Raw genomic sequence first — 13,612 nt, forward strand, 5'->3', positions numbered from 1 at the left:
TCGGTACGCAGTCCTGAAGGAAGTATAGCTGCGCGCTGTGTTGCTCTCCTCTACCCACTCCTCCTTATATTCCTTTTAATTGCAACATCAGCTCCAGCAGCATTTCCAAGCATATATAGAGAGCAGCTTTTTCTCATGAATAATGCTATCTGCGAGCGAGAGTGCGCGCCTGCGCACGCCTCACCAAATTTACCCAAGCGAAAAACAATTGCGATGCACGTATATATAGATACTGTTCAATTTTTATCTCTCTGCTGCGTATAACGCAATAATCCTACTTCTATTATATACTTTCTATATGCAAAAAAATCTCATCGACTCTACCAATAGAGTCCAAATTCATGTGTTTTTTGCCTATAGATATATATATATATATATATGGGACAACCAAGTAGGATAATTTTCATTCTCTATATATACCTGCGTGCATTTGATTCACTTTTAATACGATCGAGAATGGAGATTGCAATAACACGGTGGAATGTTGAACTTGTCGCGCGTGTGCCGTACGTATATGTATACCGTTATATGTTAATTGGAAGGATCGGTTGCGAGTGCAAACCTCGATTGGCTGCAAGTAACGAATTCTGGTCGTTCCGCGCTTATTTTCCATCTTCCTTCCAAAGTGTAAAATTTTACCTGCAGCTATGGGAATGTATATTTTAAGATGGTGGCTATATAGGACGGAGGAAAATCAAGGGGGCGCGCACCCATGTCATCGTCCACGCGAAATTCATTATAAATCGGCACATTCCAACAGAGATTTTATTACTGGCCAATTGTCTGCGAGATGATGAATTTTCTTTAATATTTCAAGCCCATGCAGCTTATACTTTGCCTTTATATACCACAAAGTACATATATACACATGTTATTTTGACGAAAAACGCGGCAAAAACTACCTATACCCTCCATGCGTACATTTTATATCATTATATAATTTACAATTAGTATCGTGTATCGCGCATTATAAATAACCATGAAATTGTGTCCTTGCATAACTTATTGTTGTACATTTTACTCGTAATAGCAACGGTAGGTATATATGTATAAATATATAGGAAAAAGCATCTGTCATTTAATTTTATCAAAGTGTGAGCGAAATTATATTTCTATAAAGAATAGCAAAGAAGAAAGTTGCAGTAAATTAACCGGACAGCAATAACGGATATATATGTATAGGCTGGGCCGGCGCATGCAATTCTCGACACTCGCGCGACGAATCTATCTAAATATATATATATAGTATATAGACTTTGATTTGTCAATAATCTCATCCTGAGCTTTACTCTTCGTTCCCACGCTAATCGGAGTTTTTCTCCCTTTTTATTCTCGTAAGAAGACACTGCGTATCGGGGCTGCATGTTTTGGCTATAGCGTAAAGAAACGTGCATGGGAAATTATAACTAATTAGTGACATATTTATCGGAGCAGGCTGATAGGTTGTTTGTTTCGCGTTGGCGTTGGTGTTGCGCCGCGCGAGAGATTTTGCTTTAGAAGGGGATGAAAAAGATGCTAAAATTTCCCTTGGTTCTTGTGTCGCAGCTCGGCTTCTCAGCTTTCTGGCATCGAGGTGGAAGAGGAAACCAGCAATGAGAGAGTGGCCACTTACAAGGTAGGCATGCTGGGTGCATCCGGCGTCGGGAAAACCGCTCTTACCGCGCAATTCACCACGAGCGATTACATCTGTGCCTACGATGCTTCCCTTGGTGAGTGTTTTTCCTCTCTTCCTCTTTTATTCTTTCTTAAAGAACACGCGACGAGACCCTGCACGTATGTTAGCTATATATAGTAGTACACACTACGCCACTCTGCGTGTCCTGCAGCGCGCGCTGCGCATCGTTGCGCCTCTTCCCTAATTATTTGGCAAATGCGCCATGGGCGTCTGTCTCTGCGCATACACGTCGCTTTCTCAACACTTTATAACTAGATATATTCCTTATATATATATTTGTACACACATACTCGTTATATCCATTCTTGCATTACATATATGCATGTATGGAAATACTGCGTGAATTCTACCTAGTATATATATATAGGTACATGCTGATTTTCATTGATTCTCGTGCGCGGCTACTGCGGCTGGCACGGCTCGTCTGCATGGATTTTCACCATTTCCCAATTAAAACGTCGCAAACTTTCGGGCCGAGGCACGACTTTGTCGAATTATTTGACTTTATAAATTTACCTTTCAATCTCATTATCCCCATAGCAATAATTAAACTTTTTACGCGGAAGAGAAAAAAACGTTGAACGTATGCTAAATAGAAAATAATTCCACTGCTGCGCAATACCGTAGCGAATTTGGTTCTAGCTAAAGGTATATGAAAAAGCAAAAAAAAGATTCAGAGTGATTCGCGCCAAAGCTGGAAAAACACGTGTACAGGTAAAAACTGAATAATCCTCGGATTTTTCTATACGCGTTTTTCTATTTATTACCATTTCTATATATATATATACTTTCCACCAAACGCATGCGGTATAATCATTGACACTTTTTCACTACATATATATATGTATATAGTACTTCACACGAGAAATTAACTGCTGCGAATATATATATATATATATATATATATAATAGTATTGTTAATAAAGAAGAGGAAGGCGTGATGTGAGATTATTAAATTGGCTGAAAAAGGCCAAGCTCTGCGAAAAAAAAAACTTGACTATATACATATATACCGTATGATGATAAGGAACGATAATGAGCAGGGTTGGAAGCCTGCAAGCAGTATTTATCAGACATTTCTTTAGAGAGTATATGTATATATACCATCCGCGCATTTTACCTCGTCGTGGAAAAGACAAAAGCCACGCGAGGAGAATTTTTCAGACAATCATAGTATAGCTCGATAATTTATTTCTTGCCTTAATTGTTCCTTATGGCTTATCGGGACGTAATTTCTTCATCATTTATTTCAGCCAACGCTGCAATGTAATATAAAAGTTGCAGAGAAGTTATATGTATAGATTCGAGGTGCATGGAATTGTTATTATTGCCTGTTAAATCGTGCAAATATTTCAACGATCGTGTCGAAAAATAAAGGGGGCTTTTGTTTGCGACAGAGAGAATGCATAATATAACGCGCGCCTCGCCTGCCTGCCTGCAGGACCGATCACACACCATTGAAATTCGTTGGAAAATTTTCCTGCGCGAACGAATATTATGCTCGAGATTTGTTGGTGTTGCAGCAATAAATTGCAATGGTCACTGATTTTATTCCTCGATGAATGTAACGTGATATGGACAATGTTATTTGCCAAGGTATAATAGTCCAATAATAAAGTTGATTACCATATCGCGAATCTCTCTCTCTCTCCTCTCGCAAACCCCATGCACCCTTTTATATACTCGTCCTTTTTATCCTGGAAGAAAAATAGTGTCGCGAGATGCAACAGTTGTGCCAAACGACGAGCTGAGAGCTTGGATAAATCGCCCATGCAATTTTGGCTGAGCTACAATTTCCCTCAATTAACCTCGTTACAAACAGATTCATCCCATTTATCCGTCAGTTTATCTTATTTTTCTCGTGCTCTCCCGTCGCCAAATGTAACATGCACTATATACTGCAGCGATCAAAGAGAAATAACATTGAAATAATCGAAGAGTGCATGGAAATGCATTATTAATCGCGAGCAAGCGCGACGGATATTCTGCAGTAAAACAATTAATCGAAACTTTTCTGCAATATATTCTGCGGAATCTCTCTCCTTCTGTTTTCCTTGTCTTTCTTCTTCTTTTCCTGCTGCTTTTCTCTTCCCGCCCAAATGAGAAAATCATATTTCCGCATATTACGCCCCACGAGCGGCACGAGCCAGTTCCAAGTCTGACCTCGCGTTATAACCAAACGAATCAACGGCCGCGATTACTGTTCTCTATATATATGTACCTTCGGACAGAGCGTTGGACTCATCGGTGCGCCGGACGGAGCCAGCGGTATGTACGTGTCAGCCGAGCTTCCAAGCGTATATATATATCACCGAAGGGTATATTTTTTCCGCAGCTTGGTCGGGCTGTGTGTGCGCGTGTACATCCATGCAAGCAGCCGTGCACACCCATTTCGGTCCAAGCCCACAAGTATATAAAAACGCTATTTCTCTCACACTCCTCCTGCGCGCCGCTTAACCTGCATGGAACTGGCCGCCGCGCACACACACAAGTTCGCTGACAAGTGGACGGACGGACCCCGCCGCGGCCGCCGTTAGATTCCTCTAGAACCTTTACGAGGATTATCATTGATGCGTCGTATATATGAAGGGGACTACAATTTAATCTCCGAAAGGGAATAATTTTTCAGGGACGTTACTTTGACTTTACAAACGTGAGAGAAAGAGAGAGGGTGTGCAAATGTTTATAAATATATATATACATGCATATATAACAGGTTTTGTGAAAAAAGCTGAATAAGATTGAGCTGGTACGTTGTCAGTACTTTTTGTCATTCTTTTATGAATAAAAGTATGAAGAGGGTAATTTATATAGGGTCGGAATGTTCAAAGAACATTTGCATTTAACGCTGAAACGTTATTTTTATGTTGTTGCATTGTATACGCGTACGGCATTTCCCGCGGCAAGATTGTCCATCCCTGTTCCAGCACGGCTCTCCCGTGCTATTTTTAGAGATCCTTCTCTTGGGTCCTTGAACCCTCGTTTTTTTCCTTTTCCTCCCCCTCTTCCCCGCTCCACGATTCTCTCATCCGCTGAATCTCCTCTGAACTTTTGCCAGATCTCTAGCCATTATCCCTATTGGCTCTGCAAACAACGCATGTGGAAAATATCGAAGAAGCTATATAGCTATAGAAATACGCCAAGTTTACTCTGTTTAACGCCATTTTTTTACACTTGCTAATCCAAGCTTGCTTGAAAGTCACATGTAGAAAAACTGAAGAATAATCCTTCTGAAATATATATATATATGTAGAGCAAAAACTTGGCGCGTTAATTATATAGAGTAAATTGATCGAAAGCCTAGTGTCTATATATATCGATTGTTTCAATGATATAAGGTTTCCTTCCTTGCCTGGAGAAAAATGATGAAAACTATTTCACTGACGCAAGTAAAGCTGCAATGCAGTTTAGCTCTGCGTAAGTATATGGTTGAAACGAGAAATTTGTCTAGCTCAAAATGTGTTGAAAGCGTACGCTGGTGTTTCACTTTGAAAAATTTTACAACTTTCTAGAAGATAGAAAGTTGGCTGGCAATGTAGAATTTTCCGTTAGTATACGTGTGCGCGTATGAAAGTGTTTCTTCTTTTATCTCGATATTTTACTCGATCGAAACTACCCGGAAGGAACGACGCGCATCGGGAAAAGCGGAGCTTCCAGATTTTCGCCAGTTTTAACGTTGACTTTACTACTGATTTCGTCTCGTCCTTCTTGCAAACCGGCCGAACCTCATCGCTTTATTACTATATATATATATATATATATATATATTCTATATCCTGCACGATACTTTACAACCATCTCTGCAGCTTTTACACCATTCTGCCCACCTTCGCTCTTCATTTTCCTTCTTTTATCCTCTTCCTCTACATCTCTGCTATTACTTATACTTTGAATTCAGTTTTCTCCACGCGCTCTCTTCGTTGCTCCCTCTTTCACGCCTGCTGCAAAAGATGAGAGTGCAGCATAGAGATAGAGAGAGAGAGAGAGAGAGAGAGAGAGAGAGAAATTTTCTTCCAAGCATTTATACTATACGCGAGATATCATATCACCGACGTTGAATGAAAGTATATATGCATATATATATATATATATATATTATATAGCAAAATCGATATAGAGCTTATATGCGGTGCATGTATATATATTTCAGGCTGCTTTTTCCCAAGTTCTTCAAACTGGTGTGATTTTAGCGACAATTATTATACATGAATATTAATGCAGTAAGTTTAGTAATAAATGAAAAATGTAATGTACGTTACATGACGATCATGCACGCGCGGGGCTTTTGCATTTTTAAACCCATCGCATGGCAGTTGAGCAATTTGTAGTGAATCTTCATGAGAGAGGAAATTTTTGAAGGAAGGAAATATATTATATATATATATATATATATATATATGTAAAATCTATATAAAAAGTTTATGTTTTGCTTTACAACTTAAATAATTGTATAACATATGTTAGAATGGCGCGCTGTTAAAATTGCACGGTGAAATTGAAAACTTTTTTGAAGCTACGGTATATGGACGTACAACTACTAACTAGCGCATGCAGACATGCACGTGCGCTCAATTACAGTGCTACTCAAAACTTTGAATGCTTTTTTCCCGACGCGCTGAATTTTGCACGCGGTGCACAAAGATCGAAGAAATACTCGACCGATTTCGCTTCAGGTTCGAAAGAATGTTCCTTATTAAACCAATTGGCCTTTGCTGCATGACACAATTAAAGCTTCGCAATATCTTGTTTAACGCTATAAAAAAGTTATTAGGAAAATTTAAAAAGAGAAAACATGAAGTTACTTTGAAAAACGTATACGTGTTTCTTTTGCAAGTGTCGGAATAAAACATTTTCCAGCTTTATGCAAAGCATATTTGCACAAATCAATGGAATTTTCTTGGTATTTCTGATGTTACAGATGGCTTCTACCGACCTCTGCACTCTGTACTGCGAATTTTTTTATTATCTACTTTCAGTCACGCTATTATATATATATATATATATATATATGTGTGTGTGTACTATATAAAAATAATAAATATTTCAACAAAGAAGAAAAAGAAATAATGCTTCATAGAGCTGTTATACCGAAGAGTAATCATGGAAAATTGCCAATTACCAAAATCAATCTATATCCAGTATTTTCTGAAACAAGAGATGGTCGAAAGGTGTGCAGGTTGTTTCACTTTGAACGGTGCATTCCAAGTCTGATGTTGTACATGTACAGGCATGCAATAAATGATCATTAAATGCTGCGCGCGTTCCCCATGGAAACGGACTCCTCTATAAAGGTGAAGCATTAATGGTATCTTGATCCTCTTCGGCCATGAAAAATATGTGTGCGCGTGCGCTCAGCCTGTTTACTGCAAATTTCTCCCAGTCATTCTCCTTTCGACAAATCCACCGCAGTTGCTCCCATTCGTACAATAAAATAGGCAATAAAATTAAATATATATACTCACACACACAAATAATACGTATTTCTTTTTCCTGCATGCCTTGGAGCATTGTCAAAAAGACAGACAGCCACAATTATTTTCCTTTTTCTTATCCTATACGAGCTGAGAGTACCGTCGCGTCGTCTCGCTACAATTTTCTATCCAATATCACGTACAATAATCCTTTGTCTATACTACTGCGTGTTGCGATCGCAATTATATTCTTATTTCGCTAATGGCACCAGTTGTGCATGCTTCTGCCTTGCGTTTATGTTGTATATATATATATATATATATATATATAATATGTATATATAGAGAGTATAAGAAGAGAAGAGGGGGAGAGGGGGAGAGACCTGAACCATCCCACAGGCACCTGTGCAGTCGTATCGGTATTATCAACAGAGGGAGAGAGAGATGTGAGATTGGAAAACTTTCCTTTACGCTATTCTTGGCAATAAAATTTCCCTTAACAATAGTCAAGTTTTGAGGGATCCTTCGACGAGTTTTAAAGCAGCAGCATCTTTTCTCGCAGATTTTAATTGAGATTAAGTTTTGCAGTGAAAACTCGGGAATCGAGAGAAATGAAGGTTTTTCGAAAGTTTCTTGGCGCAAGGCCTTATTATAAACTGCTCGATGTAATGGCCTGGTAAATTTAGATGGAAAATTGGCGAGTATCGACTGTGTATTGCGAGTGGCAGCTAACTCGTTTCTCGCAGCGGATTAAAGAATCGTTGTCCGCGCGCGCGCTAGCACGCACGCCAACTTGAACGGACACGCGCCACTTAAATCTTCGAGTTTCCTTCTCTTCCGAGAACAGTTTTTATGTTAACTTTGAAATTACACCGCAGCTCTCCTCTCTGCACGGTCCTTCCTTCCTTCCTTCCTTCTTTCATTGCAGCCCTAAATAGACGCGTATATATATATATATATATATATATATATATATATATATATATATGTATATGTATATAGAATAAGAGACGGAGGATGGATCAGAGATGGATGAATTTCCCCCTTTACCTCTCTCTTCAGCATTTCAGCAAAGTTCCTACATTTGTTATAGAAATTCTATTCTTTTACCACACGCGCGCGCGCGTAGTATATTTGTATATCTATATGTATACGCTGGCCTATACAATATGTGTATATAGATGCGCGTATGCCTCTGCCCCGTTACCCAGGATATCATACCATCCATAAAAAAATGTCCAAAAGAAGCAGAGTATAATGTTTATGAGCACTGTCCATTTGTCTCTGCATGCTATTGTCAAGTGTTTTCTCATGAATCGATGTACATATATGGCTTATTGCGCACGCTTTCACCTAAACCCATACCCCAACAGTCATTTAATCAGTATCCTCTAGATTCTATCGGTGTTGATGCTTCGGCAAAACTGAAAAAGTAATAAGCCTCCACAGTGACCCCTGTCCTCTGAAACATTTCTTTCGCTGCGTGTTTCACATGAAATTTTCTTCGTTACTCCTTCGACTCGCTGCAGCTACCCTACCCGTCAGCTGCATGAGAAGAGAAATCTGCAGCTCTCTGATATATATATATATATATATACATAAATAATCGTAAAACTTATTGAATGCGGAGAGTCGACTCTTTTCACGTGCTAAAACTTTCACCGGCTATATATCATATATAACTGTCAATATTTTCCATACTATGTATAGATATAGAGGGAATATATGCGCTGGAAGCAAAAAGAAATCTAGCATCCTGCATCTCCCACGTGTAAGTGTTTCTTCCAACTCTCGTCTGCTAGCTCCTCATCGATCCATCCCTCGTTTTGTCTGCTTTATTTCCGGGGTAGTTTCTAACTTGTGCTTAATTGGCTTAGCTATATGTATATATATATATATATATATACACACACACACTCGAGAAGGGAGCGCTGCCTTTATTATCGTCCTTTCGATATTTCCATTATTCCAAGAAATTCAACCACGCGCCTCAATTATATATCGATCAATATACATATACAATACAGTTTAATTATAATACTATTAGCATTTCCGCCTCGTCAAACATGCCAAATCTCACGTTTGAAATTTTACCTAGAAAATTAATCGCCAAAATATTTGCAGCACAGCCAAGTGGAAAATCAAATAAATCGTGCAATTATTTATTCTTCTTTGGTCAGTAACTGTAAAAAGCTTCTAGGTTTTAGGGTCATGTAAGTATATATACTATCGTGCTATAACAAACCTTGTTATTATACATACATATATATATATACATACGACGCATACGTACATGTTTAAAGGGAATTATCAAGATGGACTGTTCCAATTAAATACACTCGCGCGAGCCTTAAAATTGCTCCGCGTAATTAATTCACCGCGTAAAAATGAAGGGCTAAAGCTTTCAACTTGGCGGCATCGAGAGGTCAGAAAGAAAAAAGATAAACATATTGATCGGGCGAATGAACCGATGTCGCGCGTCCGCCCGCGACTGCCTGCATGGGTTAACGGCTAAGCTCCCACATATATATACTAAATATTTTTCTTCCCATACATTTGTATACGCTGCGGCCTGGGCAAATGAAAAGTTTTTCCACAATAATATCATCCATTGAGATTTATTACATTAATATATCGCAGAGTGAATTCTCACGGGAATTCGATAGCTGTTCAAATATCGACATAATATTCCTTGCGCCGGAAGAAATCAGCAAGTTTGGCATAAGGAGCAGCAGGCAGTTACAAAGTCTTTGACGAAATTTTCTCAAGGGCAAGAGAATAATATAAAAGAAGCACATATTAATATTGGAGTTGCTGTTTCTCGCTGAAATATTGCTTGACCGATATGAAATATATATATATATATATATATATGTATCGCGCAGCACGCGCATTGTTGGCTCAGCAGCGGAGACATATAACTTTGCCTCGTCGATAAATCTCCACGCACATCAGTACGTGTTATTCGTTACTCGTTGAATAGAGATGTATGTCACTGTGTGTATGTGTGTATAATATATACAGGATGAGAGTAATGTTTTACGTACCATCGCCAATAACTCTTTTACTTTGGATTTCAGAGAGAAATATGTTTGAAAGTAAAGTTTTACGTCTTGTATAAGCTGTGCGGCAAAGAAGGATATGATACCAGTTTAAATTTCCAAGGTTATTCCAAGGTAACGAAGAGGTCAGCTTGAGCTTTCTAAATGAAAAACGCCCTGTATATCACTACAGATTTTCTTGTAATCGATCTCAAGAGCTTTCCAAAACACTGATATACATCGATCTATCTTTTCGTTCGTTCAGCAGATATTTCAGTTTGACATTACATACATGCCGGGTGTATGTACAGGGGTGGTTGCGGACTTGACGAAATAGTGCAGTATACGTAACCGATGAGCATACACGTGCTTAGCACCCGCCCCTCACCTATTATACTCATCGTTTCAAAGAAATATATCCAATTGATTGATATAGGACCGAATGATAAACCAATAAATATGGTGTTTTGAAAAGTTGTTGAAACAGCAGCTAGCATGGCTATATAGACAATTATGTGGATGATACGCGCACGTGTGGGACGTGGTCCGTTGAGAAAACTCAGTTGACCTTCGTGTAACCTTTAAATGATCTTTCAAGATGATATTAATGGCACGATACCTTTCCACCTTGAAAGTCATAGAAAATTTGTTTGAAAGATATTTCTCTAAAATGTGCATGTAAAATAAGGAATTCGTTTTGGGTGCAGGTGCATTAAAAACGACTGGAATCGCGTACCCTCCACCTATAGGTATACGCCCCTTTGATCGATAATCGATCGAGATTCGTGCAGTACACGCACTCTCTGCTCCGAATGTATAAATTAAAGCCTACGAACCGAACAAATTACTCTGAAAGAGAGACGTACGGCTTTGGTAGAAATTAACTGCATGTATGTTGCTGTTGCGCGCGTGTACCGTATATAGCCTCTCCCATGCAGCCCTATATATATACATGTACAATCGGCTTCATTAATCATTTAGCGTTAATCGCATCCGAAATTCGTATATAGATTCTCAAAGCTTCGCTACACACCGTATTATATATATATATATATAATCTAGTCCGTCGCCGTCCGCTTACGTTTACTTTGGTTGATTGCAGGCTCGCTGCTTGATTATAATGCAAAGCCTCTCTCCATATAATAATACTTTAAATCTGTTGTAGACGAGGGAGTACGGTCAAAAGAGCGTCTCGGTGATGCTGGACGGGCAGGAAACGGAACTGGATATCATTGATCATCCTGCCGCTGAAATGTCGGTAAGTAATAAAAAGCCTATATACATATGGTATATAAATTCATAATAATGCGGATATTCGGCCAATCGCGCGTGCTGATGACCATGCAATTACATTGAATTATTAGAGATGCTTTCGCCTTAGCTGCGGTACGTGATGGAATTGGGCAAAATAACACACATTTCGTTTCCTTTTCATGGTATATACGCGGGAATTTAACGCGGAGCCTAGAGAGATCGAGATGGAAGCTAACCCTCCGAGAGGAGTTTTTTCCAAAGCTGGGCCATTTCAAAACGATATAAGGTCTCATTGTTTCCTCTTTACTCCATCGCCTAATGTTTCCCCGTATATGAATTTCGAGAGAAAATGGGAAAGAAGTACGAGTTATTGGAAGGATGGGCGTGCGCGCTCTTCTCTATTTAAAATTTAACAGATTTAACTTGCAAAAGATATATAATTCCCCAGCAAGGTCCAAGAGTTTCATCGCATGGATTTACAGTTTTTCCATTCGCGGAGGTAATAAGCTTCATATCGATATTGATTTTAAGGAATAGTAATCTTCCCTATAATATTATAATGCAAGTGCAAAAATATTAAGGTTCCGTGACGAAATTCATAGGAGATGAAAGGGTCGCGTAGCGAGATTCGAACCTGAGAGAGAAAGAGAGAGAAATGACAGGAGAATAGTGATAGTATTAGTGTCTTTTACCCGTTTAGCAATTTTTTCATATGGATCGAGATTCACTATTTTCAAAGCTAAATAGTGAAATAATTAGTATATATGTAGTACACATGCAATACATAATATAGCTATATATAGAGTAGTGTGACAGGACTGACTTTTAAGCTTGACGCACGTTTCTTTTTTCTTATATCGAGGTGGAAACTTTCTGCTCGACCTACGATCCTGACGTGTACGTAGTGGTGTACTCCGTAGTGGACAGACCAAGTCTGAAAGTGGCCGAAGAAACGTTGCTTTACCTGTGGAAAAGCGACTACATGGCTAGCCATGGCGTGATCCTGGTCGGTAACAAGGTCGACCTAGAACGGAAGCGGCAAGTTCCGTCAGTGGGTAAGTGTGCTCCTCCACGAGGAAAATGACTCTCATCGAGCTTTCCTTCGCGATACACCCTTCTATATATATATATATATATATATACAAAAAGAGCATTTCCACCATTTTAAATGTCGACTTTAATTATTTGCTCGAGTTTCAAGATGGGGCGATGTATCTTTTGCAAATCTGGCTAAAATTGTTGACGTTGGATGTTTCACTTGTAGTGGGTCGACGTTTGGCCAACAGCTGTGGCTGCAAATTTATCGAAACTTCGTCGGGACTGGCTCACCACGTGGACGAGTTGTTGGTTGGAATTCTTGCGCAGATCAAGCTTAATCCTCAACGCGATAGGGACCAAGCAACCAGACGACGAAGAAGCAGACATCGCCGAAGAATCCTCAAACATCTGCTGGGATTCAAGAGGAAAACCAAAAGCTGCGAGAATCTCTTTGTTCTCTAACGCCTCGGTATCGCCAACTCGCTATATGCTCTATGCTCTATCCTCTATGCGCTTATATATCTTCTTGTTTTCCTCTGCGAGAAAAACAAGTAAACATGGAGAAACAATTAAAAGGAACATTGAAAGCGTGGCTCGCATGCACGTGCATTAAGAAACGGGACGGTTTTTAATTGTGGACAATCGCGAGAAACATCTCCGCAAGTATATGCTGCGCAGTATGTCAAAGCAATGAATTTTAAAGAAAGGCATGAAGGATAGGCGAGGGAGAAATGGTGAAAACAGTAGTAGAGAGGACGCGTTTTCGAAGCAAATGTATACGAGCACTGGTGCTGCAGGCGTGTCTGCGCCGCATCCGCTTTCCAAAGAACGATATAGTTTTCGTCCTGCGCGCGACATCTGTTCGAAATAATTCCTATATAATCGGTTAAATGTGCGCAAAGAAATATCTGCAACTTTTACGAATCTAAATGAAATCTTCGAGCCTCCAGACACTTGGCCATTATTTATTATACACTCATATACATATTATACCGCTATAATGATACTTTTCGTATATATAAGAACAAGATTTATTCGATATGTATATATATTATATACGCTATATTCGGCTGCTGGAAACCAATCAAGTAAACGGGCAATATAGTATACTATATATAAATCTCACTTGTACCAATATCAACAGAATGGACCATTTGCAAAAAGTATAAATTTTTACTGACAACTATATATAT

General features: G+C 39.1%; 1 protein-coding gene across 1 annotated transcript in view; it reads left to right on the top strand.

The window, feature by feature from the left end:
- LOC136785433 (GTP-binding protein RAD-like) overlaps nt 1-13,588 on the top strand; it is a 32,562-nt gene extending 18,974 nt beyond the window's left edge. Inside the window, exons 5-8 of the mRNA XM_066746478.1 lie at nt 1,546-1,713; nt 11,298-11,385; nt 12,244-12,436; nt 12,646-13,588. Of these exons, the coding sequence (XP_066602575.1) occupies nt 1,546-1,713; nt 11,298-11,385; nt 12,244-12,436; nt 12,646-12,881 (685 nt within the window). The 3' untranslated portion in view covers nt 12,882-13,588. The remainder of the gene's footprint in view (nt 1-1,545; nt 1,714-11,297; nt 11,386-12,243; nt 12,437-12,645) is intronic.
- The last annotated feature ends 24 nt before the right edge of the window (nt 13,589-13,612 follow it).

The sequence above is a fragment of the Prorops nasuta genome, unplaced genomic scaffold, assembly GCF_024137725.1.
Source record: "Prorops nasuta isolate Cenicafe-Biocafe unplaced genomic scaffold, Cenicafe_Pnas_1.2 PNAS00351, whole genome shotgun sequence".
NCBI classification, from domain to species: Eukaryota; Metazoa; Arthropoda; class Insecta; order Hymenoptera; family Bethylidae; genus Prorops; species Prorops nasuta.